The 23,912-nt window shown below is 41.3% G+C and overlaps 2 protein-coding genes and 1 long non-coding RNA gene across 6 annotated transcripts in view; all 3 read left to right on the top strand.

Annotated features, from left to right (window-relative positions):
- Positions 1-23,912, top strand: part of LOC113155588 (NACHT, LRR and PYD domains-containing protein 12-like) — a 246,698-nt gene that overhangs the window by 218,166 nt on the left and 4,620 nt on the right. The gene's annotated exons all lie outside the window — the stretch shown is intronic.
- On the top strand, positions 3,482-11,889 carry LOC113168153. 4 transcript variants are annotated; one of them, XM_026369160.1, is made up of 5 exons: positions 3,482-5,450; positions 7,484-8,486; positions 8,594-8,749; positions 10,151-10,243; positions 11,036-11,889. In XM_026369160.1, exons 2-5 carry the CDS (start codon positions 7,488-7,490, stop codon positions 11,348-11,350), a joined length of 1,563 nt encoding a protein of 520 aa, XP_026224945.1. In that variant the 5' UTR covers positions 3,482-5,450; positions 7,484-7,487; the 3' UTR covers positions 11,351-11,889. The 4 variants fall into 3 exon arrangements, 3 of the variants coding, with proteins under 3 accessions (XP_026224945.1, XP_026224944.1, XP_026224942.1); XM_026369159.1 differs by having other exon boundaries at positions 3,482-4,603; XR_004463469.1 differs by having other exon boundaries at positions 3,482-8,486.
- Positions 21,230-22,451, top strand: LOC117153087. The gene is made up of 3 exons (XR_004463517.1): positions 21,230-21,249; positions 21,410-21,529; positions 22,412-22,451. It is a non-coding gene; the product is annotated as an uncharacterized LOC117153087 (long non-coding RNA).

Consider the following 23,912-nt stretch of genomic DNA (forward strand, 5'->3'; position numbering starts at 1 on the left):
GGACAGGTGCTGAATATCAGGCACTGAGGCAGAAATCATGACAGAAAGGAGGCTGTGACAGCTGTTTTGTTCTACATTCAGAGTAAAGCTCAGTCTCTTCAAGTTGTGCTGTTCAATGTACCTAATTAATCATGAATTTACAATAGAAATGTAGTAAAACAGACAATAACATAACAAAAAACATCTTAATGAATCACATCTCTGAGACACTCACACCAGACAGATTAGTTAAAATATTCTTGATTAAGATTAAGATATTCTTTATTGATCCCACATTGGGGAAATTCAATTGCTACAGCAGGTCAGTGCAAAAAGAACAACAGCAATGTGCAAAAACAATGAGAGGGTGTGCAAAAATACAAAAGTAATAAACATTTTACGAGAATCTACAACTATATACACTATTACGAGTTAACATATATAATATGTTATACGTAATAAAAAATAAATAAAATTAAGTAAAAACAATACAGTCAGATGGGCTATGGACCGGTTTTGTACATGTATATTTAAACTGTGGCATTGTACAGTCTAACAGCTGTGGGAATGAATGACCTGCGGAACCGCTCCTTCCTACATGGAGGGTGAAACAGTCTGTAACTGAAGGTGCTGCTCAGTGCCTCCACTGTCCGATCTAGTGGGTGAGAGGTGTTGTCCATGATGGATGTTAGCTTGGCCAACATCCTCCTTTCACCCACTTCCTCCACAGAGTCCAGTGGACAGCCCAGGACAGAACTGGCCCTCCTGACCAGCTTGTTGAGCCTCTTTCTGTCCCGGTCTGTGCTGCCTGCTCCCCAGCAGACCACGGCGTAGTGGATAGCAGAGGCTACCACAGAGTCATAAAATGTCCTTAAGAGAGGCCTGCACACTCCAAAGGACCTCAGTCTCCTCAGAAGGTGGAGGCGACTTTGGCCCTTCTTGTACAGGGCATCTGTGTTGTGAGTCCAGTCCAATTTCTTGTTGAGGTGAACACCCAGGTACTTAAAACTGTCCACCACCTCAATGTCCAAACCCTGGATGCTCACCGGTGTGTGTTGTGGTGTTCTCCTCCTGAAGTCAATCACCATCTCCTTTGTCTTACTGGTGTTCAAGCACAAGTGGTTGCGCTCACACCAGTCCACAAAGTCCACAATGGCTGACCTGTACTCCAGCTCGTTCCCCCCCGACACACAGCCAACAATGGCCGAGTCGTCAGAGAACTTCTGGAGGTGACAACTGCTGGTGTCGTACGTGAAGTCCGATGTGTAAAGGGTGAAAAGGAAAGGTGAGAGCACCGTCCCCTGAGGAGCCCCAGTGCTGGAAACCACCACCTCTGACACACAGTTGTGTAGCCTCACATACTGTGGCCTGTTGGTGAGGTAGTCGGTTGTCCATGCAGCCAGTCGTCCGTCCACTCACAGCGGTTCCAGCATTCTCCAGGTGAGTCAGCGCCCGGTGCAGCAGGTAGATGACAGCGTCATCCACCCCGATGTTCGGCCTGTAGGCAAACTGCAGCGGGTCCATCGCGGTGCTGACCACTGAGCGAAGGTGGCTGAGGATGAGCCTCTCCATGGTCTTCATCAGGTGGGAGGTCAAGGCTACTGGTCTGTAGTGATTTGGCTCCTTAGCGTGCGCCATCTTAGGAACCGGAACCACACAGGATGTCTTCCACAGGATCGGGACCGTCTCCAGACTCAGGCTCAGGTTGAAGATGTAAGTGACCACCTCACAGAGCTGGTCAGCACAGTCCCTGAGCAGTCCGGGTCCGATGCCGTCTGGACCTGCAGCTTTCCTGGTCTTAAGTCGCCTCAGTTCTCTCCTCACCTGATTAGAAGTGAGGCAAAGGGGGGTGGAGGTGGGGGACAGAGATGGGATGGTTGTGGATGGGGGTGGTGTGCAATGGTGAGAGTGCGTGGGGGTGGGTGTAGCTGCTGTACTGGAGATGTGTGAAGTGGGAGGGGGAGGGCTGGAATCAAACCTGTTGAAGAACAGATTTAACTCGTTGGCCAAGCCCTGATCTTCATCAGATGCGACCATGCCTGCTCTCTGTCCGTGGCCAGTGATGGTCTTCAGACCTCTCCACACATCTCGAGTGTTGTTGTTCTCCAGCCGCTCCTCTAGCTTCCTCCTGTAGCTGTTCTTGGCCTGTCTGATTTTGTATTTGAGTTCATGCTGAACTCTCTTCTGCTCCTCTCTGTCCCCTGAAATAAAAGCCCTCCTCTTCTCCTTCAGTAGGGCTCTCAGCTCAGGGGTCACCCAGGGCTTGCTGTTAGAGAAACACCGCACCCTCCGAGGTTGGTACAGTGTTCTCTACACAGAAGTTTATGTAGTCAGTGATGCAGTGGGTCAGGCTGTCGATGTCGTCTCCATGAGAGCTGCAGAGTGTCTCCCAGTCCGTGGTCTGGAAACAGTCTCTCAATCTCTCACTGGCCTCATCAGTCCACACTCTCACTGACTTCTTCTGGGGTGGTTCTCTTCTCGCCCTGGGTTTGTATTCAGGAAGCAGATGCACCAGGTTGTGATCAGAGCGGCCGAGTGGGGGGAGGGGGTTGGAGTCGTATGCGTCCTTAATGTTCGCATACAGTAAGTCCAGCGTCTTGTTCTCCCTGGTGTGGCACTTAACGTACTGAGTGAAAGTGGGGAGAATGGAGGAGAGCGAGGCGAGGTTGAAGTCCCCGCTGATGAGAAGCAGCGCCTGCGGGTGCCAGGTCTGCATGCGCGTCACCGCTCCGTGGAGTCGCTCGCAGGCTGCCGCTGCGTCGGCCGATGGAGGGATGTACACATTAAACACTATAACATGAGAAAACTCCCTCGGGATGTAAAACGGCCGAATGCCCACAGCGAGAACCTCGATGTCACGGGTGCAAAGCTGTTCCTTAACAGAGACGTGCGCCGGGTTGCACCATCTCTCGTTAATAAACACCGCCAGTCCTCCTCCTTTCTTCTTACCACTGTCTCCCGAACTCCTGTCCGCCCGAACCAGTTTGAATCCATCCAGGGCGACCACAGAGTCCGGCGTCGATTCATTCAGCCACGTCTCAGTGAAACACATGAGGCTACACTCCCTGTACTCCTGCTGTAGCCGGGTCAGCGGCGTCAGCTCGTCCATCTTGTTGGAGAGGGAACGGACGTTTCCCATAATGATGGATGGAACATATGGTTTGTACCTCCATCTCCTCTCCCGAAGCCTTCGTCCTGCTCTGCAGCCTCTCCGTTTCCTCCGTATTTCAGGTGGAACCTCAGGTCTTTCGCTGTAGAGAGGTGCAGGGCCGCGCAGAGTTAACAGCTGATCCCTGGAGTAAACAATGGAGCCATGTGCGAAGCTGAGGGGATCCGCCGATGCACTCCCAAAAAAGTTAAAAAACAATGAAAAACAAAACACAAAAGTAATAAAATTGGTCCCCCTATGTGCAGACTTGCAAAAGGCAGTGACCACATAAAAGAAAGCCCGTAAGGCGGGCCAAGAAACAATAGAAAAGAATAGAAAAGGAAAAAGAGAAGAGAGAGCTGCTGTAACTAGCTGCTGCTCCTGCAGCGCCATCTTGGAAAAAAAAAAAAAAAGTAGTAAAGTAGAAGTAATCATCCTATGCACTCAAAAAAGTGAAACTGCCTGTTTGTGCAAGTTCCTCATCCGTAATTTGTGGCCTTTACTCAAGTAAAATAGGTTTGTAAGATTTACATAATTGTTTTCAGTACATATGTCGTAAAATCTTCCTTAGTCATTTTTACTTAATTTATATATATTGCGCCAACTTCACTGAATCAAGTTCAATCAACACGTGTGGAAGTCTCGAACGGTCTCGCGACATTTACAATACCGGGAAAAGGAGATCGCGTTTTTTTTTTACAGATAAACCGGAGGAAGAACGAGCAGCACATGCGCTCCTAAGGTAAGATAAAATCCTATGTCATCAAATATAATATAGTATCCTGGCTGTATATATCCATTTGCCATGTTTAATTAAATTTTGGTCTACTTCCATTTATATACTATTTGATTAATCCGTTTTTCTTTTTGGAAAAAAAAAGATGGCTAACGGTCATCGCGTGGCTAACGCATGTTACACGGGGCTACAGTTAGCTACAGTTAGCAACAGTTAGCTACAGTTAGCTACAGTTAGCCTGCAATTGTCCGATGATTCACTTTAGACTGCAGTTCGTGTGTTAAATTAAGATTGACAATTGTTTTTATACATATTTGTGGTGTTTAAAAAACCAAAGTGAGATTATGTGGTGACGCTTCATTACCGTATTCAATGAGAAAACACATTATTACTTGATCATATAGGAAAAATAATTGCAAATAGAAAATTGAGTTTATTACAAGTACACCGCTGGATACTTTGTATCCTTATTATGATTAAGGAGCACAAGGAAAAACTTTATAAACACTTTTTTTGCCATTTTTAGACACAGTTTGTATCTAAAAGATGGTCTTTCCTCGTCTCTCGTAGTCAGCGTAGCGCTACGAAATCTTCGTCATATTTCATTTCACATTACCTACTAACCCAACTTCTATTTTTAGTGATTATTGTTTTTTTTTTCTTTACAGGATTTTGTCACTGCAGATCTATCATGGTGCAACTCCAATCTGGCCCATTCTTCTTCCTGTGACTTCTGTTGGGTGAAAAACTTTCATTATTCTCATCAAGTCAAAGATTTCATAGGTTTTGTTTGTTTGCAGTTTATATGTTTTATTCCATTTTTATCCTGTTTTAAATAACCTAACAAATATTGATTCCAAACATTTTTTCTAACATTATTTTGTAAAGTAATGTGGAGATGTAAAGAATGTTGCTTGTCTGTGCCTGGTAGGCCTGAGCTCCTGAAACACTTCAGATTACAGCACAATTTGAGACAACGTTATCCATGTCCTCATACAAATTGCCCATGTACTTTCAAGACTTGGAATGCTTTGCACATTCATTTGAGTAGAGTCCATCCCAAACCAAGCTGTCCAGAAATTGAGGAATTGTCTACATTTAGCTGTCATTTGTGTGCATGCAGCTGTCTTCCTTCAGAAGGAGAGTACTTTATCCACATTGGAACTCATCTAAAGAATAATAAAACATTTAAATGCATGTTTGAAGGTTGCACTTTTCAAACCAATATTTATGGAACATTTCATTCACACAAAAATAGGAAGCACAACCCACACACGCTTACAAATTTCAAGCCAGGCGTAGTAATAAACGCTCAAGTTTTGCTCTCTGAAAGTCCTAGAGAGACTGATCAAGCTAACCCTGATGTTCAGGCACCCAGTACATCTACAAACTGTTATGCAGGCAGTATTACAAACTTGAGTGATGTACTTGAGCAAAATTTTGCTGCAATGCTGCTTAAGTTGGAACATTTTTGTCATGTTCCAGGATCAAAACTTGACGAGTTTCTGGAGGAACTTAACTACTTGTTGACATCAGCCACACTTCCATTTTCCACTAAGATGCTTGAGACTTTATTCAAAAAACATGGTATGACAACTGATGACTCTTTTATAGCAGAAGTAGCATCTGTTGTCTGTCAATCTAATTCTTTGCTCAAAGCTATAGGCAAGAGTGGTTCTTTGAGTACATCTTTTCTTCGCAACCAGTTTTACAAAAGCAAATTCAATGTTATACAGCCTATTGAGTACACACTTGATGCCAAAGAAAAGAAAAGTTTTCAGTATGTACCAATACTGAAATCTCTGCAGCAGCTTTTTGTGAGAAAAGATGTTGTGGACGAGATAGTCAAAAACCACAAGGTACAGAAAAGTAACCTGTCTGACAAGCATCATGCCTACAGATGTTCTCAAGATGGTTCACACTATAGAGAGAACATTTTTTTGGTAAGAGGCAAGTTGAGAATCTTGTTGAAACTATACATAGACGAATTTGAGATTTGTAATCCATTGGGAACTTCTCGCAGGAAGCACAAACTTTGTGGAATCTACTGGGTTTTAAATAATCTACTTGCAGGCTTACATTCTTCAATACATTCAATTAATCTGGCAATCCTGTGCAAAAGTGATGATTTGAAGAAGTATGGTTATGAACAGATTTTACATCCTCTTCTTCATGATGTAAAAACCCTGGAGAAAGATGGACTTTACATTCCACTGCTTGGCAGATCTGTCAAAGGAACAATCCAATTTGTTGTGGCCGATAACCTGGGAGCTCACAGTTTGGCAGGTTTGAATGAGAGTTTTTCAAGTGGTTATATTTGCAGATTTTGTAATGGAACAAAAGCAGACATTCAAAAAAGTGAGGTGAGGTCAGGCGCATTCACCCTCAGGAGAAAAGAACTTCATGCCATCCATGTGAAAACAGCTAAAGAAAGTGGAGCAAGCTGTTTTGGGGTAAAAAGTCATTGTGTTATCACGAACACTCTTACCCATTTCAGTCTTCATGCAGGTTATCCTCCAGATATCATGCATGATGTTTTTGAAGGCATTGTGCCAGTAGAACTTGCTCGTTGTTTGGGTGTGCTTGTAAACAAGAAATACTTCAATCTTGAAACACTTAACAAAGCCATCTTACATTTTCCCTACAAGTGGGGAGACAAGCGAAACAAACCACATGCAATCCCTCTCACATTTTCGACTAGAAAATCAGTTGGTGGAAATGCCCATGAAAACTGGTCCCTTTTAAGACTACTTCCAATCATTATTGGGCATTTGGTTCCAGAAGGTGAACCAGCTTGGGAAGTCCTGATGGACTTAAAAGACATAATGGAGCTAGTTGTTGCCCCAACACATACAGATGAGTCAATAGCTTATCTTCAAGGAAAGATTTCAGATCACAGACAAAAGTTTCAAAAACTCTTCCCAGATGTGCAACTAATCCCAAAGCATCACTATGTAGAGCACTATCCCCAACTGATAAGGATGTTTGGTCCTCTTGTGGAGCTCTGGACAATGCGCTTTGAGGCAAAGCATAGTTTTTTCAAGCAAGTTGTGCGACACATAAACTGCTTTAAAAATGTGCCCCTCACTCTTGCAGTTAAGCATCAATTAATGATGGGATATCACAGAATATCAACCAGTCTCAATAAATCTGCTATAGAAGTCACAAATGTCTCTACTTTTCCAGTCGATGTTTTAAAACATGAAATAGTGCAGGCTATTGACCAGAACTTCCCTGGAACAAAATAAGTTACCCTGGTTAACAGTGTGACAAGTAATGGTGTGGTTTTCAAAAAAGGGATGCTAGTTGTTCATGGCTCAACAAGTGGACTGCCTGACTTTGGGGAAATTCTTCAGATTTACACTGTAAATGGCACACCATGTTTTATTGTGAAGAAAGTTTACGGGTGGTATAGAGAACATTTTAGAGCTTTTGAGCTGACATGTTCAGCCATTGAAACTCACTTGATTAGGATTGATATGCTGGTTGATGACTACCCTTTGGCAGATTATTTTGTTGGTTCTACTCGAATGGTGACACTGAAAAGATTTATTAACTTATAAGATGTGCTACAAACCTCTTTTTCCACTGTGTGACATGTTCATGTTTTACATATTTAGAAAGATGTCTTCACCGGCAAAACTGCGAATTATACTGGGAGAAAGGAACTTGCAAAAATTGATTCTCCCAGATGGAATTCCTGCGTCTATTTGCGAACTGAAAGAGCTCATAAAAAAACAATGTGGAATTGAAAGAAGCTTCAGACTTCAGTATGTCGATGCAGACTTTGGCAATGAGTTCACAAATTTGGACTCAATATCTGATGTTCTGGATAAAAGTACTCTAAGAGTAATCTTTACTCAAGAAACATCTCATCTCAACCAGTCTCCACCACCTTCGTCTTCTGCAACTGCAACTTCTCTTGATGACAGTGCATCTGGCAGCTCAGTGGACACAGATATCCTGTCCTCTCCTGAATCCACCTCTTCAAGATCTTGTTGGCCTCTTGTTTTTCACATTCCTCGGTTTTCATATGAAACTGAACTCCAGCTTTACAAAGCCAACAGTGCATTTAAAGAGACAGGAACCTTATTGAATCCAAATGTAAAACTGAAATCAGCAATCTTGGATGGTTTGATGGAAGCAATTGTCCAGTTCAAAGTGTATCTGTCTGATGCTGAGGTCAGTGAGGTAGCAGAAGCTCTAGTAAAGGCACATCCTTGCTTAAAAGAGCCAGGTTCCGTCAGCGGATTTGGTGGCTGGAAGACAAGTTTAAAATATAAACTTGGAAACTACAGATCAAAGCAAGTTGGATGTCCAGAAGTGACTGTGAATTCTCTGAAACACAAAGCTGATGACCGGCGCAGTCCTGCATATGGTATAAAGAAACCTAAAAAGGCCGAAGTGAACTACTGTCCGCCATATCCGACAGGGGAATCAGCTGAGTCTTTAGAACAGATAAGAGTGAAACTCCTCTCTGAAGTTAAAATCAGAAATAATGAAGACAAAGTGGCCGAGATGATGGGCAAGACTTTTGCACTCAGACGTCTGGAGGTAGTCCACGATGCACCCATGGTAGCGGATTTCAAAGCAAGGTGGCCAGGCCTCCTCAGTGTGAGGGAAGTAAGTAAACCTAATTGTAACATTCTTTTTTTTTTTTTTTTCTGTAAATATATGTCTGTCATGTTTTGTTTGTTTGTTTTTTTTTTTTTTTTTGATGTTCAATTCAGGTGAATGCAGAATTCAAGAGGATAACCACAGTTCAGCTGCAATCCAAGTTCTTCCATCAACTTGATGCACTGTCTGAAAAACTGACGAGGGTGTTCGCCAGGAAAGGAGGAGTCCTCGGAAAAAGGATAAAGACAATAATGGTCCCAATGACTCAGGTATGTAAGCTTAGAATTTTAGAAGCTTGTCAAGTTATCATGGCCATAACTCTGTGCAAAGAGAAATTATGACTTTACAAGGAGAGATCACAACAGAAATGTCATGGTTGGCCTTGTAAACTCAAATTCCAACTTGAACTAAATCGACTAATGTGGTTAACTTAAGTGAAATCCGTACTTTTTTTATTGAAAGAACAAGGGTCTTTGTTATATGTAGATGTTACTAGAAAAGCATGTATTAATTCATATCAACAAAAAAATGAAAGTCCAGACTTAAATTTGGCAAGGAATATATTTTGAAGATCCAATATATAGATAGATGTGCAAATGCCTTTCTACAATTCATATGACCATTTCAGAAATATTGCTTGTGTAGGTCTTGAGCACATTTAGAATACATGTGTCTGAACGAGAGGGATCAAGGTAGAAGCGTTAGGTTACAGGGGGCTGAGGTGAAGAAGGTGCAGGAGTTTAAGTACTTGGGGTCAACAGTTCAGTGTGATGGGGAGTGTGGAAAAGAGGTGAAGAGACGAGTGCAGGCACGTTGGAGCGGGTGGAGGAAAGTGTCAGGAGTGTTGTGTGACAGAAGAGTGTCAGCAAGACTCAAAGGAAAGGTGTACAAGACAGTGGTGAGACCAGCTCTGCTCTATGGGTTAGAGACGGTAGCAGTGAGAAAGAGACAAGAGGCTGAGATGGAGGTAGCAGAGATGAAGATGTTGAGGTTCTCCTTAGGAGTGACCAGGTTAGACAGAATAAGGAACAAGTACATCAGAGGGACGGCTCACGTTGCATGTGTTAGCGACAAAGTCAGAGAGGCCAGACTGAGATGGTTCGGACATGTTCAGAGGAGGGATAGTGATTATATTGGTAGAAGGATGTTGGAGATGGAGCTGCCAGGCAGGAGGACAAGAGGACGGCCAAAGAGGAGATATATGGATGTCTTAACAGAGGACATGAGGTTGGCTAGTGTTAGGGTAGAAGATGCTCACGATAGAGTTAGGTGGAAAAGAATGATTCGCTGTGGCGACCCCTGATGGGAAAAGCCGAAAGAGAAGAGAGAAGGTCTTGAGCACATTTATGCAGAATTGCTCCTTTAGCCATTTGTACAAATTCTAAACTTTGTAAGCACATCTCAGCTGCTGAAGTTGGATACCTGTCTGTGGATGAAAGGCAGCATGTACCCATGACAGGTTGTCAGCAACATTATAGCCAACACAGGACAGGCTCATTTGACAAGCCTAATGAATAAAAGTTGAGACATTTAGATTCAATAATAAAGTTTGGATTAGACCCACTCTCTTAAAGTTGCATGAAGCTTAGTTTTGTAAACAGCTTGTCTGCTGGTAAGTTTAATCTTGATGTTTTTTGTGTGTGTATATAATTTCTAAATTTCATTCTTAGGTTGAAAGCATTGATATAAGCCGAGAATGCATCCTCAGAGCGTTGGCTGTATACCTCAATGAAGATCCAGAGAAGTTAATCAAAGATTACAGGGTATGTTGACCATCCACAAATAAAAGAACAATCATAATTATGTGAGAAGTTTAATGTAAATAAAAACTAATGGAGTATATAAAATAAAATAACCCAGTATATTAATAAATGAAGACAACATTTATATACACAGCATCTGTGTTGCTCTCCCGGTGTAGTTTTTATCTTAGGCTTTTTACATTAAGCAACCTGTACCAGTCAGTGCTTTGGCCTATAAATAAATGACAAATTGCATATTTAAATAAATGTATTAAAATACAGTTATTTGTAATTGTTTTTTCAAATTCTATTTCTAAATGGAAAAGTGAAGCAATTAATACATTCGCCTAGGATGACTTTTTGTTTCATGGAATTAAGAGCAATTTCTTTTTCCCTGTCTTATTTTCTTTTTCCTCTTGCATTTTCAATTCATTTTTAAAATTGTATTTCCTTAATGATTTACTATGTTTATTTTGTTCACTTAGAATCTAAACCAGCAAAAGGTTTTGAATGAGGTAGTTGATTATGCAGTAGATCAGATAAATGCCAAATTTACCTGATTGGGTTAAGTGGAACTTTATACTGGACTTGACAAGGAAAGACAATTGGGAACCACTGATGTTGTTGATACATTTCATCCAAACACAAAATTGCCATTGACTTTTTTGAGGAGACACATTTTTAGTCCAATTTTTTTTTCAATGGAATTTTGAGTGAAGGGTTAACGCTAGCATACAAAAGTGATGTATAGTAAAAGAAACGGAAGAAGAACATCTGTATTATGTTTCTTACCCTTTCCCTTTTCTCTTACAGAGTGATGATCTGGGCATCGAACAGGAAATGGCAGAAACAGTGTTTGGGATATATCTGATTCGACACGAGGGTGCAGACCCTGATGACGACCCTGAGGATGTAGGAATAACTTTGGAGGGAGTCAAGGTACTGAGTGGTTTAAGAAACATCCCACTGGCCATCGTCATGTTGTTTGGACTCGTTTATGCACTGAACATTGATTACCCTCCTGACTTGAAATACACATTTGAAGCTTTGCAGAAAATTATAATGGCAATGGAAGGAAACAGGCTGTCCAAAAAAGTACAAACTCTCAAAACATTGCTGGCACGTTAAGCTTCAAAAAAAGGCAGCACACAATAGCAGTTGCACTATCCACTGTTCCACTGTTTTATAACTAAAAGATTTTATGTTGCACTTTGAAGGTTGTAACCAACCCAGGACTTTGGAGAAGTAAATGTGTCTCAGGAATTACTGATTTGATTTTAGTTTTTTGTAAGGACTTTTCAAAATTATCTTTCACTTGATTGTGTATATTTAAGAAAAATGCCTATGCAGATACCTGAAATACTTAAGGATTGTTCGATAAAAGAGGCATCTTTTATATCAGGTATTTTATTTTTATTTTATCTTTACTTATTTGATTTGGAAATGTACTCTAAAAGAGAGTTGACTTGCTGCAACTGCTATTAAATTTCTTCAGTGTTGTAAGAAATATTTTGTATTGTATTGTATGTGTATTATATTTGTAGATTTTGAAGCATTGTTGGAGTTTAAATCTTTTAACAGTCTTTCACTTTTGCAAAGGTTCGACTAAGCTGCATTGATGTACAATTTTGTGTTTAAACTAATAAATTATTCATTTTCAACATTAAGTAATTTAGTTGTTTGAATCATATGTCTTTAACTGGGTTTAACCAAATCTTTTTGGATTATTCAAACTTATTCTGTTTGCTTTAGTCTGATTTTTTTTAGTTTCTTCTTTTGAACCTTTAACTAATGAGTTTAGATTGCACAATGATGCTATGTTAATTTTACTTTAGCAAATCTAGTTGGATTAACTTTAAGTATTCTTGTCACTAAAACTAATGTAAAAGAAGTTAAACAAACATTATAGAATTTGGTCAAAATGGAGTGAAGACATTTAGTTGAACAAACTTAAATCAATTTGGTTGTCCCAAAAAAAGTGTATTAACTTGGAACAACAAAATTGCCCATTGTTGAAAGAAAGAAATTTTATTTCGTGGAAATCATTTCAAAGATTTTTTTAAGTTCATTGAACAACTCATTTTTTTGAGTGTGCCCCTGTAGCTTGTTGAGATTCTTCCAGGTTGTGTTACCAGCAGCAACAATGATCCTTTGCTGAGGTCTGTTTGATGACAGCATCATCAGATGTGGATGTAAATGTTGGGCTTCATTCAGACAAATGTTGAGTTGATCTTTAATACAGGTCAGCCTTTCTACAGATCAGACGTTTTACAGGTGGAGCTCAGAAACCAGAATTACCAAACTGTAGTTGTATGTTTCCACCAAGCAGCCAAATGATCTGTGTTGTTAACAGAACTCAGTGTAGAAAACATCTGAACAGCAGCTTCACTGCTGATCGTCGCTGTTGTTGGTTCAAATATCAAATCGTGGCTCAGACAAGACGTCACTAACTAATGTTAACTCCATGATTTAAACTGATGAGAGGTCAAAGTTCAAGTCCCACTCTGCAGGTTTGTGGTAAACTGCCTTTAATCCTACACAGATGTCCGCCCACCCTGAGCCTGGTTCTGCTGAACGTTTCTTCAGTTAAAGGGAGTTGTTCCTCTCCACTGTCTCCTAGTGCTGCTCAGATGGGATTGTTGGGTTTTTCTATCATTCTCTATAGTTGATTGTTGTATTTTGTAAAGTGTCGTACACTGTAAAGTACCTTGAGATGAGTTCTCCTGTGATTTGCTGCTATATGCAGTTCAGTTTAACTGAATTGAATTCTGTCTTCTTGTTAAAACATCATGACGGCCCCTTCTGACCAGCTGTGACATTTAATCCACAAACAGCTAGGGCTCATGGGAAATGTTGTTCTATAAGGCAGCTCCAAACCTATGAAAACACCAATATGAGGTCATTTCTCAGTAACCTGCTGTACTTATCTAGTATCTATCCAGGAATAAATTGTTGACTTGGTTCCAGACTTGGTGGTAAGACTTTGGTTTGTGGACCAGGGAGGAAACAGCCTTTTCTTCCCTCGTATGTTGAGCTCCTACCCTCTAGACAGGGGCGTCACACACTCAACATGTTTGATTTGTTGTCTCTTCATCTTCACGACATATTCCCACAGAATAATGAGTCTGTTCCCCTCAGCCCTGACTGTGGATTTAGTTTAGTTCAAATACATGAAGCACAGAACAGAACAGAGCTTTCAGACCTGAATCAACAGTTTTCTGGAAATCACTTGTTCTGTACGTTTCTGGTTTTTAATCATCTGCAACTGTTCAAACATCATTTAACCTCAAACATGTCAAATGAACAGTTTAAAGTCAGAGGAGAGGATGATGTTTTGCTGAAAACACATCTGTCCTCTTCTTATTTTAGGTGTTTTTTAAATGGAGTTCTGAACTGAGAACAAAGACACAGAAACATGAGGTTTTCTGACTTGGTTTTGTTCTTTTCTGACCTCAGAGCTGTGAAATGGACCAGACTTCATTCACAAAACATGGAAAATAACTAAACTGTGGTTTTAGCTGAATGAAAACATGTGTAAGAAGTTTCTCTACAATCCCTCCAACACTTGGAGGATGCTGACGTGTCATATTGAACATTTGAATTTGCTGTAATAAAATTCAGCATCAGCTTCTTCCAGCTGTTTTTCTCTCCACATGTGTGAAGCAGCTGTTTTTCGAGTCCCAACACAAATGTTCTCCCATCTGAACATCAATACTGATCAGTACATATTGATCCTGATGATCAGTGTGAATCTCAGTGTGATGTAGTGTTGTAGTGAGTCAGTGTGACCACTGGAGGGCAGTAAATCCTCAGATTATTTCTCCATCAGTCAGTTCAGAAACAACAATCTGACTATTGATCAGTATTGACAGCAGTTTCATCACATCTGTGCTCAGATAGTCAGTATCACACTTATCTACTCAACAGTTGGATGGGGATATTAGTCAGATTAAAGCTGATCAGTAATTAACAGAGTTGTCATCAAACAGCAGCTATTTTTATTATCTCGTAATGACTTTAAGTTATTAAATAAAACATTAAATCCTTTTTTGGACACTCTCTACAACCGTTGACACTTGCTTGTTCTTTACTACGTCTTGAACTAGTCATGTGATCTGATCACGTTGGTCTGATGGTGACTCTACATGTTTTTTTTTCTTTCACTCTTATCAGACAAATTATAGACAAACCATTAGCTGCTGTCAGCACCAAATTGTCCACATCTTCCTCCTATAATCTCTGGTTCCTGTTTAAAGATTAGTTTCAGTTCCTCTGATGGTCGTGCTGCAGTGAATTATCTCCATGTAAAGTTAATGTCAGTGACATTAGTCTGTGTTTTCCTCTTTCTGATGCTGTTCACACTAACTACTGTTAGTTTGTTCCACTGGAAACAGCAGAAATCTGCCGCTCACTTGTTAAAGTAATTCTACAAATTAACATTACTCTCAGCAGTAGGAAGTTCAGGTCATGTGACCAACCAGTGACCACTTAACCAATCATGTGACTGGAAGCTGAAAGAACAAGAAAATTCCCAACTCAACATGAGAAAAGAAACCTGATCACTTCTGGACCATGATCGTATCAACAATGAACGATATCTGAGGAGGAAGAAGCAGAACAGTGAGACAGAATTTACTAAATCAATCATTTCTTTCATTTTTCTGAATTCTTCATATTGGGTCTGAACACACTGGTAAGTCTGATCTAATTCTGAACTAATATCTACACAGAAATAACGTCTGTAACTTCTCTCACTGTTTGAAGCAATAGAATCAAGTAGAAGTAGAGTTGAAGGTGAACTAACTTCAGTCTAACTTAGAGTGCAGTACTTGTACTTTGAACAGTACTGAGTATTTCCACAGTGAGACATCAATAGTTTTCATTCAGTTGTGCGACTGTTGTTAGAAACTCTGACGTCAGTGAGATGATTGACTGTTGTCATGTAGTTCAATTTGAACTGAACTAACTTCAGTCCAGTTGTTGTTGTGAAATAATCAGATGTAGTTTGTTGGATCAAGTCATTTTCTGTAGAGGGAGAGATTGTGTCTGATCAAATCAGTGGATCTCAGTCCTTCTGTGTGTCAGTGAGTGTAAATGTTGGTCCATCATCCTGTGTGTGCTAGGCTGCAGCTTCATGCCTCCATCTAGTGGACTGATAGTAGAAGTAGAGCAGCTGATGGCAGCTTCCTCTGCCTCCCACTGCTGTCTGACTGCATTCAAGTGACACTGATATGAAAGAGGAAAGAAGAGCCAATCAGTGGAGGAGCAGCTGATCTTTGTCCAGGAGAAAGGATGGAAAGGAGGATTTCAGTTTTCACTGCACATCAATGATTTGTGTTTCCTCTCCACATGAAGGTAGAAAGTGTGTGTGAGCTGATGTGGATGTGGATTCAGCAGCATGGATCAGTGTGAGGACAGAGAGGAGGGAGTCCCTCCCTCTAAAACCACTCTGTGTGGGAAGGTCGGCTGGGTGCCTTTCTGTGTGGAGTTTGGATGTTCTTCCTGTGTTTGAGAGGCTTTTCTCCAGGTTCTCCGGCTTCCTCCCACAGTCCAAACACATGTCTGTAGGTTAATGGACTCTAAACTGTCCCTGGGTGTGAATGTTTGTCTGTCTCTGTATGTCAGCTCTGTGATAGACTGGACACCTGTCCAGGTGGACCCTGCCTCTAACCTAATGACAGCTGAGATAGGATCCAGCACTGCTGCGACCCTTCAGAGGACAACTGAGGACAGGATATTGGAGGGAGAATGGGTGGCTCAGTGGAGACACTGGTTGGACACTGAGGTTTCACTGTATGTGGAAATGTGGAGAAAGGTTGAGGTTGAATAAGCTGTTGGACTCTGAGCGTCAGTCCCACACCTGGCAAATTTCAGAGTGTTGCATCGGGAAAGGTGTCCAGTATAAAAACCTGAGTCAAATCAACGTTGTTGTTGAACCAACATGATGCTGAAATGTGGAGAAAGGTCGATGTTGATGTCCAGATAAAGTCTGTGTGATCTATAGTTGAGCCAAAGTTAGTTTCTCCTCTTTGAATTCCAGGTTTGGTTTTGTTTGTAAAAACATATAAATCATCTGATCATAGTGAGTCGTAGTATCAGACAAACACAGGACTGTAGAGGTCTGGACTCTGTTGGTGTTTTTCTTGAAGGAACCAGTGTCACAGCAGCGATTTATTTGATCTCTGGTCCATATTGATTTATTCTGAGAGTTTAGCCCGTGACCTGTAGATCCCCGCTGGCTGTGTCCACAGAGAGTGGGTTCACCCTCAGCAGCAAGTATCACTGGACCTCAGAGAGATGGAGACAGTTAGTTAACAGAGGATAGAACCAGCACTGCTGAGGCTGATGGAGACCAACTAGATCTGGGATTACGGCTGGGATGGAGCTTCTGATTGGGACTGTAGCCGTATCTGTGCTGCAGTTGTTGTGGTTCTGATTGTCCACATGATCTCATTCTGGTTCAAACTCTATGAATCACTCAGCAGAGATATAGACAGAAAGGTGGTGTACAGTAACCTGGACAGTACACCGCCTTTCATCCAGGGACAGCTGGGACTGTGGGAACACAGTGCTGAGAGCTGGTTAGCTTGGTTAACTAGCTGGATCCATTTCTCTGGTGGTAGAATGAGGCTGTGTAGCCACAGACAGGTCCTAGTGGTTCTGCTGAGAGCTGATCCCTGTCTGCCACAACGTTCAAACACCTGGGGTCGTATTCACAAAGCTCCGTAATCCTCTAGTGATCGTTTCTCCTGGTGATGAAATTCTAAGAAAATGATTTTTATTTCTACTAAACTATGAGAACAACATGAACCAGAGCAGCAGTGCTGACTTGTCTCTGTTAGAACCTTCTATCAGCAGTGATCAGACAAACTACTGCAGAACTTCCACAGCTTCATACTGTGACCAACATGTTCCTCATTTATTTCACTGGACGTTCAGACCACACAGAGCAGACTTCACCAACGTTACTGAGAGAACTGATGAGACACAAACGGCATCATCACAGCATCAGAAGATGAAGATATGTTGGTCAGAACCAACAGAACCTCTTTGATTTGAAGACGACCCAGTTTCCATGTGAATCAATGTGCTACTGAAACAGACTGGTCAGTGATCAGTATCAGCTTCGAATATATTCTGTGAAGAGAATTCTTTACATCCAGCTGCATTAAGACTTAAACCGAGTCTGAACATCAGAGGAAGTCTTTGATTTTCACTGCTCACTGTCATCAAGGACACATTTGGTTCAATCTTCTTTCTATATTGTGACGAGTGTATTTGAAGGTAAAGACCTCCGTTTGAGGGAAGTCTGGGTCTCTCTGCTCAGACTGCTGCCCCCGCGACCCCACCCCGGATAATGGACGGATATACACCTGTGTGTCCTCAGATCCCTGCAGGCCTGAGTCAGACAGAAACCAGATCACCATCAGAGCCTCAGGACTGATCCTGGGTCTGATCTTATCTCAGGAAGAAGGTCAAAGGTCAGAGCAGGACACAGTCTGAACTCAGTTTGTATATATGCTACTTTTGATCTGGGTTTAAACTTGACTCCAGGTTTATCAATCTAATGCTGCGTGGGAACGTGTGTCATCCGGACTTTCTCCTGCTGTGTTCTTCATGTGTGAACCCACAAGTCCGCACAATGTCTGGACCTGATCCTCCAGAGTCAGTCCGGAGTTCATATGTGGAAACATCTTAACAGTAGTTCTCTCACTAGTCCTTCTACAACCAGTTTGCTGCTTCACTAAAACAACAAATACTGTGTGTTGATGCATTTGGGACCAGTTCAGTCCAGTTTTAGTGATGACTGTTGACCCCTGTCCTTGTTGTGGACCAGGACATATTCTGGTTCCCACTAACTGAGTCCTGATCCTGGACCTAGACCTGCAGCTGCAGCTGTTTATTAGATGGAGGAAAAAACAGTCAGTGCTTCTGTTTCCTGCTCAACAGACAGTCAGTGCTGCCACCTGCTGGACTCTGCTGGTCTGAACCTGATCCAGGATTCAGGTTTAGTTCCACACCAGATCTCTGCACTAACACAGAACCAGTTTTTATCCACTACTACAAATGTGAAACAAGCTGACAATAAATATTTGATCCTATTTAAAGGTCGAGTTTCTCTGGTGTCAGAGTCACATGTTCAACACATCTGAACTACACTTGTACTTTTCTTTGGAACGTAACTAAGTACTTTTACTCCAGTAATGTACTTCATACTTGGTGGTTGTGTGTATTTTTACTGCACTACATTGATTTAACTGATAGTTAAAAAAACAAAGAATCAGTTGGTGAAATCTGATCCAGTTTTACACTGAAACATTTCAAACTAGCTCCACCTCAACTACTGACAAGGTGAAAGTCCTACTATCTATACCACCATCTTTAAAGGATGGATGATAAGGATGATAAGAAAAACGGTAACAAGTCATAAACCTACTACACTGATACCGTATCTACATTCACACTGTAGAGTGGGGACGAGGCAGAACAGGAAACTGCAGGTTGGACTTTTGATCCTGGTTCAGGGTTCAGAACAGAACATGACTGACGCAGCACCAACCACAGAGTACTGCAGCCACACCACAGCTAGAAACACTGACGCTCTGAAGTACGACTTCTGTACTGTGGGTTTTCATCTCACTGCTTCAGGGAAAATTAAGTTTGGTCTAAAGTTCAATGAGGAAGATCTTTTACACTCACTCTCTGCTGGAACTCCAACTAAATCTATTCCATCATTTCTGCTTTCCAATAACTTTTTATTGACCCTCTGCTGATCTCTCCTCATTGAACTGAAGCTGAGACTAGAAGGATTTCCTGTTGTAGTGTGATGTGTTGCTGAGTTCCAGGGTCAAACTGTTCCTGTGTTTTGAGTTAAATGGTCAAATTTCAGATGTGTCTTCTCAGGAAATTCTGATTTAAAAGGTTAATACACACAAAAGCTGCCATAGTGTTATTTTTTATAGTGGTGTATTTTATTTTTCACTTTAACCCGAAGAAAACAATGCACAGTGTTACTTGTACTTGGACCCTTCAGGATCTGTTTTCTGTTTTCTAAGGGAACCTGGTTCACTGACTCTGACGCTCTGTTAATTTTAACAGTGTGTTTGTGTGGTTGGGGTCCAAGTTCAGGTTTATTGTTTGAGTTTATGACTTTTTACTGCTTCTCTCTCAGTCTCCCAGTGCATGCTGGGAGTGGAGGACGCTCAGAGTGTCTGCGTTTCAGGGTGAGTATATTTTCTGTCTCTTTCTGTTGTTGGTTCCCTCTCCTGTGTGGAAACCTGTAGTCTGACTGTCAGACAGATGCTCAGTTATCAAAGTGTTCAGTCTGAATCTAGAAACAACAACGGTGTCGTCGTTTAGTCTGAACACTATCGATAAAGTCGGTGTCGTCGTTGAACCAGGTGATTCAGGAAACGTTTGTCCAGGTGGAACCGCTGGTTAATCTGGACAAAGGTGGTTTAGTCCAAAGTCCCTCAGTTTATTAGAGAGAACTCTGAGACACAGACAGTGAATGATTTCTATGGAGCTGTGATGATTCTTTTCATTATTGATCAATCTGATGATTCTTTTCCTGCTTCATCCATCAACTGTTTGTTCTGTTCAGAACCAGAATCAAGTGAGAAAGTGGAACCTTCACTGAGTTGGTTTTGTCCAGTCAATAGTCTGAACCCAAAATGATTCAGTTTAGTGTCATTTCAAAGAAGGAAAAGCTGCAGATCCTCAACTAGAAGAAGGTGGAACCATTAAAAGTATTTCTATTTTCTGCTCCACTACATGTCAAATTGAGAAATTTTACTTTTTATTGCACAAAATTTCTCTTCACTTACTGTTACCTTTCAAATTAATTAATTAATTTTAAATACAAACAAAAAAAGATTACTTGAGTACTTGAGTCTGTGTACTTGTACTTTAATGTCGGAACAGGAATATCAGTGTTTCTATGAATTCAGATACAAAGAGAATTGATCCAGTATCAGCAGTGTGACCCCCCACCTCCTCACAAATCTCTATTTAACCCTTGATATAATAAAAGCTGCAGTAACTTTCAAAGTTCTTCTTTCACATCACTTCACTGTTTCTGTTCAGTAAAGAAGAAACACGTCTTTGAGCTCACGTCTCTTACTGAACGTCGTCATGCTGCGTTTCACACATGTGGGAACTTGAATGTGGGATTTCATGTTGTTACTGAACTAAGGGCCTGAGTTCCAGGTTTGTACAAGGAAAATCATCTCTGCTGCTGCACTGTAGCTGTTGCTGCTGTGGTTTCCCAAAGGAGATTTTCATGTGTGTTTCTGTTCAGGACTCACATAAATGAACCCCCACGCCCCCGTCTGCAAACACAGCACATGTGTACAGGAATCATTAGAGTAGATTGTTGTACAGCAAACTGCTGATTCTCAGTCATTTCCAGACCTACAGTGTAGTAAGTCTGTTTGTAGAAACTCTATTTAGACTTTGATTTGACTGAGGCACAGAGGAAGTTTACTGTACATGCAGTTTTTAAAGTATCTCCATGATTTTCTCAGATAACACAGATGATCAGATTATTTTTCTGTGTTTATCTCTAAATGTTGTTTAGTGGTGGAAAAGTTAGTGAAGTATCAGCATCAGTCCAAATGACTGAGTGAGTGTAAATGTTGGTCCATCATCCTGTGTGTGCTGGGCTGCAGCTTCATGTCTCCATCTAGTGGACTGATAGTAGAAGTAGAGCAGCTGATGGCAGCTTCCTCTGCCTCCCACTGCTGTCTGACTGCATTCAAGTGACACTGATATGAAAGAGGAAAGAAGAGCCAATCAGTGGAGGAGCAGCTGATCTTTGTCCAAGAGAAATGATGGAAAGGAGGATTTCAGTTTTCACTGCACATCAATGATTTGTGTTTCCTCTCCACATGAAGGTAGAAAGTGTGTGTGAGCTGATGTGGATGTGGATTCAGCAGCATGGATCAGTGTGAGGACAGAGAGGAGGGAGTCCCTCCCTCTAAAACCACTCTGTGTGGGGACCATGAGAGCCAGACCAAAGCTCAGAGGTGAGATGACTGAGACCATCGAACTGATTCTGTCTCCAAGTCTCATCTAGAATTGAATATTTCATCAGGAGATTTTTACTATTCTTCTGATTCTATTTGTCATTTATGAAGGAAACTTTGACTGAATATGTGAGCGTCACCAAAGTTGTTTTTCTATCAGGTCCCATCAAAGACCAGAATCTCCTGGACCAGGACCTGAACCCAGCTGTGTGTCCTTCAAGAGCAATGAGTCAAAGGATTTTCTTATTGAGTTTAAACAGCATCCTTCCTCAGACACAGAGTAAGTTGTTGTGAGTTTAAAATCAGTCTGAACAATATGATGTAAACTTTCTCTGATGATAAATTGTTGTGTTCTTTGGATTTCTGGATATTTCTGATGTGAGTAAGTTGATTTCTGTTTGAACTGTTGATTTGAAGGAGAAGCTTTCTTCACTATTCTTCCAGCAAACACTCTGATCATGGATCAAATCTCCATCCAGCCAGTAGCTAAACCACTGATCCTGTAGAGGGTCTCAGGGGGCTGCTCCTCTTCTAATGGAGTGCTGACTTGCAGGCAGACGTCAAAGGAAGCAGCTGAACACCACAAATGTTGAACTCTGATCAAATCTTTGTGATTGAAGTTCTCCAAATGAAGATTTTTGTACAAATGTCTTAAAGAATCTTGACTTCTTCACTTCCTGTTGGAAGACTTTAGTTCTAATGTTGTTGAAGTCAGTGTAGAGGACTGTTTGTCCCCAGTGTCAGTACCAGAGCTGACGTCTGAAGATTCATTTAGGATCCACCAACTAATGAATGAATGAAGTTGTTCAAATGTGAATTAGTCAAAGTGAATTGTGTGAGCAGCAGCACTCTGCCTCATACTCACACAGTTCAATATATTCAGACTGGGAGCTGCCCAGTACAACCAGTGTGATCCAAGCAGACTTAGTCTCTAAATGCCTTGTTCCAACTCTTGAGCATTGTTCAGTGAGGGAGGCAGAGATATTTGTTGTTCAGAGCTGCTGAGACTAAACCAAAGTGACTGGTGACAGTAAAGCTTCACCACTACAGGGAGTCTCTGATTCACTGTTCACATCAAATCTGTCTTCATGGACCTTTACCTTGTGTGTGTCTCTGTGTGGACAGACATACTGTGAGCTCATTCTTGATGATTCCTCCACAGAATGGACCAGGAGAGCTCAGAGGTTCCCAGTGGTCAGTCTGCTCAGCAGCATCCAACACAGCTGGACTCCATATTTCTGGTCTGTACATGTCCAACTACTACTTTTCCATCTGTTGTGTTCCCAATAGTCTCCATGCTGCACTTTTTAGACCAGTGGATTGTCAGTCTGTCCAACATGGATCTGATGTTTGGCTCCATGATTTGAGTTGGATTGTGTCATTCATATAGTTTCTGTTCCAGCTCCTGGAGGAGAACATTGTCACTTTTGTGAAGAACGAGCTGAAGAAGATCCACAAGGTTTTGAGTCCAGATTACCCACAATGCTTAGAGAGCCAGAGGGAGGATGAGGAGGTGTTTGATGGTGAGGATGAAGAGCAGAGGAGGAGCAGCAGAGAGGCATTTCTGAAGATTACACTGAACTTCCTGAGGAGAATGAAGCAGGAGGAGCTGGCTGACTGTCTGCAGAGCAGTGAGAGGATTTCTCTAAACATTTAACATCATGGACAAATGAGATGGTTACTGAGAGCTAAAGATGTGGAGTGTTAATGTAGCCCCTTGTAGGCATATGTCCTACCCTGGCTATCAGAATCTTCACTGCTGAACTAGGCTGAGTATTTAAGATATCTGTTCTGTGTTTCCTACTGTGTTTTGGGCCCAGTGTGATTCAGTTCTGTCAGGTACTCAGATTCAAGGTTCTCTGTGTTCATTAATTACTATGTTTGGAAAGGAGACTGGCAGTAGCAAGTCTACAAAGAGAGTGAAAAGACCTCCATCCCACTAGAAATACACACATACACACTAAAATGTAATGTAAATAACAAAAGTTAAAAAACCAACAAAAACTTTGTTTACATCACCAATTAACAATCAGATGTTCAAACAAAGTGATAAAGAAATGATCAAATAAAATAGTTGTCAGGTCAACACAAATATTAAGTTGTCAGTACTTTTTGTTATTTTGTTTTGTTCCTTTTACCTTGCTGAATGATTCCTTGAACAGTCTCACTGAGTTGCATCCGTTTCAGGATAGTACCAAAATTATATCCGCGATATCAAATGAAAAAAATAGAATGAATGGGTGAAAGAGAGTCTCCTTCTGTAGTAGTTGGGCCACCCACCTAAAATAATAACCTGGGTTACATTAATATGTTGAAATGTGAATCATTTAGGGTCATGAAACTGTCAAACTGTGTTTTCATTAGAAATTATATTGATCATGTTTTTGTGGTTTCATTCAGGAACTCCTGCTGCAGTTTGTCAGAGTGAACTTAAATCTAATCTGAAGAAGAAGTTCCAGTGTGTGTTTGAGGGGATTGCTAAAGCAGGAAACCCAACCCTTCTGAACCAGATCTACACAGAGCTCTACATCACAGAGGGAGGGACTGGAGAGGTCAATGATGAACATGAGGTCAGACAGATTGAAACAGCATCCAGGAAACCAGACAGACCAGAAACAACCATCAGACAAGAAGACATCTTTAAAGGCTCACCTGGAAGAGAG

This window comes from Anabas testudineus, chromosome 18, assembly GCF_900324465.2.
Source record: "Anabas testudineus chromosome 18, fAnaTes1.2, whole genome shotgun sequence".
Taxonomy (NCBI): Eukaryota; Metazoa; Chordata; class Actinopteri; order Anabantiformes; family Anabantidae; genus Anabas; species Anabas testudineus.

What these genes read in the sequence shown, in the direction of transcription:
- LOC113168153 (XM_026369157.1), top strand. Translation starts at nt 7,428, where the DNA reads ATGTGCTACAAACCTCTTTTTCCACTGTGTGACATGTTCATGTTTTAC. An exon ending in GCCTCCTCAGTGTGAGGGAA is followed by an intron (nt 8,487 to 8,593) that starts GTAAGTAAACCT and finishes TGTTCAATTCAG; the next exon opens with GTGAATGCAGAATTCAAGAG. An exon ending in AGTTAATCAAAGATTACAGG is followed by an intron (nt 10,244 to 11,035) that starts GTATGTTGACCA and finishes TTTCTCTTACAG; the next exon opens with AGTGATGATCTGGGCATCGA.